The sequence below is a fragment of the Megalops cyprinoides genome, chromosome 4 (genome assembly GCF_013368585.1).
Source record: "Megalops cyprinoides isolate fMegCyp1 chromosome 4, fMegCyp1.pri, whole genome shotgun sequence".
NCBI classification, from domain to species: domain Eukaryota; kingdom Metazoa; phylum Chordata; class Actinopteri; order Elopiformes; family Megalopidae; genus Megalops; species Megalops cyprinoides.
In genome coordinates this window covers 37,622,906-37,629,690 of record NC_050586.1, presented here as the reverse complement: position 1 = coordinate 37,629,690, position 6,785 = coordinate 37,622,906, and the positions used below count along the sequence as shown (strand labels likewise).

General features: G+C 40.4%; 1 protein-coding gene across 1 annotated transcript; it reads right to left on the bottom strand.

The window, feature by feature from the left end:
- Window positions 1-463: 463 nt before the first annotated feature.
- On the bottom strand, window positions 464-4,045 carry LOC118776713 (beta-1,3-galactosyl-O-glycosyl-glycoprotein beta-1,6-N-acetylglucosaminyltransferase 4-like). Its single transcript, XM_036527223.1, has 3 exons — window positions 4,001-4,045; window positions 3,205-3,268; window positions 464-2,200 (listed from the first exon to the last, which is right to left on the bottom strand). The coding sequence occupies exons 2-3, from the start codon at window positions 3,237-3,239 to the stop codon at window positions 901-903; spliced, it is 1,335 nt and encodes a 444-aa protein (XP_036383116.1). The 5' UTR covers window positions 3,240-3,268; window positions 4,001-4,045; the 3' UTR covers window positions 464-900.
- Between the last annotated feature and the right edge of the window lie 2,740 nt (window positions 4,046-6,785).

Here is a 6,785-nt window from a genome sequence, read left to right as displayed (position 1 = left end):
TTCAGTGGTCATGATATTAATCATTACATCAATAAAAAATATTTGCTTGAATATCTTACTCACAGTTAAGGTCAAAGGACAACATCAATGTGACTGAATGCTCCCCTAAGTCCACATTGAGATGAATCCTATTAAGACAGTGACAGGTATGGGCAGGAATTTTAAAAAGCTCTTATTCCTCAACGCCTTTATTCCTACAAAATGTCTCTGATTTCATTCTATCAAAGCCATCTTAATTTGTCTACTTCATATATAATTAAAAGAAAATCATTCCAATTACTTTTTCCACACAGGCAATATACTTCAGTGATGGAATTGTTCTCTGTCAGTCTTCAATGATAGTGCAATTTCAGAACAAAACAAATTTAACAAATCTAAAAAATAATTTGTCCCTGTAACAAAGCATTTCAAGGCACAAAGTTTCAATTTCGTGAATGAGCCAGTGTATCTGTAAAAGAAAAAACTTCTACAAATATAAAGCAATAAAGCAATAATGCACTTAAGAGTGGGAAATTATTAATAGGGTTATTGCAATGTGAAATTAAGTCTACGTGGCCAACAACACATACTGCTCTAATTGTGTTTCTTTCAAAATGTAGTCATCCGCAGTAATCTAACAAATTCATTTTCCTTCTCATGTGACTAACTTTGGGTTTTACCAACCTGCTGACAACCAAGATGTACAGGAAGTACACAGTCCTCAGCAACAAAACAAAAGATTTGAGGCAGATCAATGTTTAGATCTGGTACTAAAGTCGGTACCTGAAATCTGGAATGTAAAGTGCAGGTGGTGATACTGTCTGGAAAGTGTTACATCAGACATTAAAAAAAAACCTTCATACATTAAATCCCTTCACAAGCTAATAAATAACCCCCACCAAACTCCCCCTTCGAAAACGGTCACTTTGACGTCACGTTAACCCAGTGCTGCTGCTGTTCTTCAAGTATCTCCTCCAAACACATAACGAGCACAGGATCCACTTTGAGGTCGAACTTGTTTGCGAACCAGTGGCCGTAGCTGAGGAGCCAGCGCAGCTCCGCGGTGCCGTAGATACAGACACTGCGCTGGTGGGTGCCAGTGCAGGCCGGGTACAGCGACCCCTCCAGGTAGCTCCACTTCACCAGCCTGGCCTTGCTCATCAGGTCCGTGACGTCGGGCTCGGCCCGGGGGATCTCGCCCGGGACCCCGGGCACTCGCACCAGAGTGGCCCAGAAGTGCTCGTCCGGGGAGTAAGTGTCCTCTGACCAGGCGAGGAAGTCCTTCACCAGCTGGCTGTCGCTGATGTAGCTCACAAACTCGTGCGACAAGACAAAATAGGCACTTCCAATGAACATCTCGATGTTGTGCGGGGGCGGGTCTTTGGCCTGCGCGGTCTTGACGGGCAGTTTCTGGTACTCGTAAGGCACGTCTTTCAGCACGTGCTGGAAGCCAAAGCGCAGCTTCTTCAACTCGCTGGGGCGGCTCGACTCCAGCATGTTGGCCCCATTCAGTTTCTTCAGCTCGCTCACCAGCTCAAAGTTGGACCTGAGGGGGAAGTCCTGGCCACAGAGGTTGATAACGTACTTCCACCTGACCGTGGCCTTGAGGAGGTCTGACAGACAGTTAAGGTCGGCGTTGAGCCTCGTGATGTGGGCATACTGCACCGATTCCAGCTTGGACGCGATGAAGACATTGGGGAAACACTTGGAGAGGTTCTCCACAGCAGCTATAAATGTTTTGGAGGACTTCTGATCATAGTGAATACAGTAAACGTTGTGAGGCATGTAGACCGCCCTTAGAAGGCGTTCTACCATTGACGCGTGCTTATGCACAACTAATGAATAAGCAAGGGGGAACTCCCGCTCCTTGCTTGATAAAGGTATCTCCGCATATCTCCTCAACTGAATGTATGTCTGACAGTCTGACGTCAAGGATACGATTTTCTCATCTTCTAAATACTCATTGTTTTTCTGCCTTATTTCTAAGGACTTTCCCACCTCCACTGGATCCAGTTCATAAATAGCTTTGCAGTCAACGTCATACATGCGGGGCTTGATTCTCGAAGTGTTAAAAATATATCCATATGGCTCGATGATAAAATTCTTTTTCACGGTCACTTTTACATAGACCAGCTTCAACAGACATAAAATTAGTAGCGACAGGGAAAAGAGGAAGCACTTGTTCTGCAGCTCATGTTGACGGCCACATCTTATTTTCATTCTGTAGAAAAATACATGTTAAATGTTACAAATTACAATTAATTTAAAGATATGCACTGCATAGAAAAGCACGTCAAGAAACATAATTGTCAACATGCTTCTTTATGTGCCTGTGATCTTAAAAATGAGTTTATGAGAAATATAACTTGATCTAGCATGGCAAACTCACACAAAACACAAAACAGATAACACAACAGATAACACAAAACAGCCTAAAAGTGACAAAACTGACAAAGGCCTGTCATTTTTTTCCCCCACACACATACAGCGGATGGCTCAATCAATTCACCAGACGTTTCCCATGGAAATCCAACCACAGGTAGTTTTTTTAACATATAACTTCCCAATGTCATTCATTAAAGGTGAAACTCTGGGCTGCTCATCCTCGTCAGCTGCAAATGCAGTAAATATCACTGGAATGGAACAGCACTCAATATAATTGCATGACCAAATCAGCTGTCCAATTTTTATAGAGAAAGTACATTAAATGGTGTTGCTCACAATCATTGTGCCGGTACAACCGGTACAACTGGAAAAACAACCTTTTTCAGCCTCTAACTGAAGATTTTTTTTCTCACATTGTGTTTGGACTTTAACATGGCAAATCTGAATGGACACCATAGTTGAAAACAATGCTGTACTTACTCTTACATACCTTGTGTCAAACACTACCAATGGAGACTTCAAAAGATTCTTAATATTCTCCCTTTTGCGCTACAACCTCCCAGTTTTTATTACTAATGTTTTAAATTAGTAATATTTCAGATTCAAATAGCTTCAGGTTCAAAATTAATTAAATAAATAAATAATTTATAATAAATACGTCTCAAACTCTGCTAACAGAATTTAATAACTACAGAACTTTTTCCACGCAGCTGATTTTGTGGTTTCAGTTTATCCTCCAGGTCTAAAACAGCCATGCCTTGCCTTATTTAGTTCATCAGGTTGTTACAGTATTTAACCTTTTAAAATGACGATCTTGAATGATTAATCCATAATGTTTACCTTGCACAACAACAGCGATTTCGCAGCTGTGTCATTAAAAGTTTTGTAGTTCTCACGGGACGACCTAAAAAACAAGTTACAAGGTACGCTTAATGAAAACAGTTGTACAACGGCCACTCACACAAAGCCACAGCAAAAAAAAGTACATCACAGAGTAGGCTACATTGCAACATACATACATAAACCAATGCATTTACAATTATAACTGTCCGCGGCAAGATTCATAATTCATGTTAATTGCAAGACTTTTGAAACCCCTTCACTAATACCAGGTAGTTAGTTTTAAACTCACCAGTCTACTGGAGACACTTTATTCTGACAGATGTTGCATCCGTTGAAATTGCAACTAAAAATGATACCTCTCTTTCCCTCTCTCTGTTAAAGTCGCAAGATTAAAAGGGAAACTTAAAACAAAAAGATGCGTTGCCCATTGTAATTGTCATACAGCAAGCTTTTGGCAATAAAAACGATATTCATGATGTATTGTTTTGTTTAATGTATTAACGTTTCCATTCCTTTCACCTCGCACAGGGTACAGTACCTCCCGAAAGAGTAAAATAGCTACAACCACCTGACTTTCCCCACAGCACCTCGCCCGAAAAGGGTGGCATATTGATGTCAGAATGCACAAATCTGCTACGCTAATAATTAAATAATTAAGTAAATACGTCGCAAAGCACACAATTTGAATAGTTTCCACCACCTAATCCCCTTTAACCTCCCCTGTACCTGCCAGGTACATTGCATCAAAACGTAACAGAACAGTTCGGTAGTAAAGTCACAAAACATTACTTACGTCCATGATGATCATGGTTCTTCAGGCACGTCTGACAAGTTGGAATGGTAAGGACTTCCAGGACTGGCGATTTACATTTCGCTGAAGCTGACGGGAGGGGAGGCGAGAAGTAGGTGTGGCAAAAGCCATGCACTGCAAGCCGTCATGAGCGCGAATCGGTTCGGTGCCGGCGTGCGTCCCGTGGTCCGCATCGAATTATGAATTTCACACGTGCCTTTGAGTAATTCACTTTGTATAACAATATATTTGTCTCCAGTTTATTGCAACTTTGAGCTTCAAGTTGAAAGCTGTTAGCACATAACAGTGAATGGTGTGAACCTAAGTTGTGAATGTCGTAACCCCGAGTACCGACACTTACAACTGCAGTGTGCCCTGTCAAGTATGTACATAAAAACGACCAGATGATAGCAGGCAGCATTGGTAGAATGAGGTCTTAATAAACGTAGACAATAAGCAGTGCTTTAGCCTTCATGCTAATAAGGTTATTTTGTATTTATTTAGGTAATATTTCATCTTAATTCCAGAGTCCACAGACGACAGGAGTGACAACAGCACAACAGTGAACAGCTGACCATGGTAAATCGTTTTATTTTACGTGTTTTCAAAGTGGTCCAGTTAGAGCAATACAAAGCACTTAATCTTTGCAATAAACCTGAATTCCCAGAGCAGAAAGTGATCAAAATTTAATTCGATCTTACTGTTAAGACCAGGCTAAACATGTCATATAGCATTCAGACAAATGATACAAAATGACTTTTCTACGATGAAAACGCGAGTACTTCACTAGAATACCCAGTTAAGTCACAGCAGCTTCTGAGCATTGCTGAAACTGTAGTAAAGCATAACCAAAAACTGTACTGAACATCATGTAAACTGTATTGCTTTGATCAGTAACTTTCAGAGAGTGTCTCCCAGTCTTCACATTTTGAAAAGAAAGCCCAGTGATGATCCATCAAATGGCAGGGCGTAAACTCCTCATTACTGATTAGAAGGATCTTGTTGATTTCCATAAAACTGCCTACGGAGGTCTTTGTAGCTGTCTCTGTGAAAACAAAAAGAGGATGAAGAAAAAAAAGACTCTAAATTACACTATTATGACTTTATAGCAGTATTTAATTTGTTGCTATACCATTCTTTAACTCTCCATTCAGGAGGAAGAATGACTAACTCAAAAGTAAAACACGTCTCCAGCCAGGACAAAACATGAATAAAGGACAGACCTTTCACAGTAGCTGCTGCAGGTGAGCCGTCAGGAGTGAATCCTTGTTTTGATGCTCCAAACTGAGTCACTCCTAGGTCAGCAGTCATCAAATATCTTGAAAGTGACTTTGATCTATACATCACCTGTTAAAAGCAGGAAACTCTTTTCTTGCATTACTGACAAACTTCATTTAATGCATGAAGCTGATGTGGGACTTCTCCAATCCTGTATATATATATATATTCTTTGGCACTTTCTTCCCATGACTTGTCTCCAAATGTCACACATGGCAAACTGTACAAGCTCTTAAACTTGAATACCAGGAGTAGGCACCACCATTTTTAAACATCTCATTAGACCAATTATCCATGTTATGTGATAGAAAAACTAGCAATATGTCAGCTTTTCGGCATTTTTAAAATGTGGTCAGATGAAGGGAGTGCTGGGTAGAAAGGAGCCCTTCTTTTGCAGAGCTCCGCACTACAGGTTTAAATTATTTATACAGAAATGTTCTGTCTGCATAGCGTTGCATATGCACTGACAGCTTATTCTGTGCTGGGAGCCACAACAGACCGGCATCCACACTGACACTGACCTTCAAAACTCCCTTCAGAGTTGTAGGATGATTTCAATGACATATTGTAGATTTCAAAAGTGTGTTGCTTTTGAAAGCAGAAAGGAAGGAACGAATGGCTAGTTAAGCAGTCAGGTTAATCCATGCTTAAATGCTGATGAGTATTCAGCTACACATTTATAATAACAGCTCACTATTTAAAATTATTTCAAATGGATTAATTTGCTTGCAGTAATTCACCTCATAGTATATAGCAATAGTTCACCAACATTACACTACACAAAACCCAGGCATTCTGGCTAACCAGAAGAATGGAATTAGGAAGAGAACAAAAAAATGTGTTTTATTGTTCAAGACCATTTGTATTTCCATGGGTCACATCATCTCTCACTACAGAAATAACAGGATTTTGTTCTGGATGACTAAGCTGTAGCTCAGCTCTCTCCACTATATGCACGCTCACTTGCCACCTTAAAAAGATGATCCCAAATAACAAGCGGTGTTACCCGCCTCAGGAGTCAGACCAGAGAGTTGTAAATCTGATAATAGTGAATGAGAAGGAGGGGCAGTTCCACCGCCAGGAGCAGGTGCATAATTCAACAGAGGGAACCTGGAAGACTATGCAAGTGTTACACTGTTAGAGAGGCTTTAACAATTAACCATATACTGTACCTGGATACTGGTTAACATCTACAGAATATGCATTATTAAAGAAATAACCGTTTCATTCTTTTACCTTTTTAGAAGCGAATGTCAAACTGATAGGTACGTTGTGCCCAAGGAGTGATGCAACCCACTGCTCTGGGGTAAGGAAGAGCTGTCCATTTGAATCCTTGATAGAGCCATCAGGTTGAAGGGATGCCTTATAGCAAGAGCCCTGAGAACATATGAATAAGTAATTGGAGTGCCTTTTTCTTAACTGTATGACGAGAAGGTGGACGAAATGTGCAAATATTATCATGGACTAAACTGACAAAGCAAGCAGAATGTATTTGAAACATATAATAACT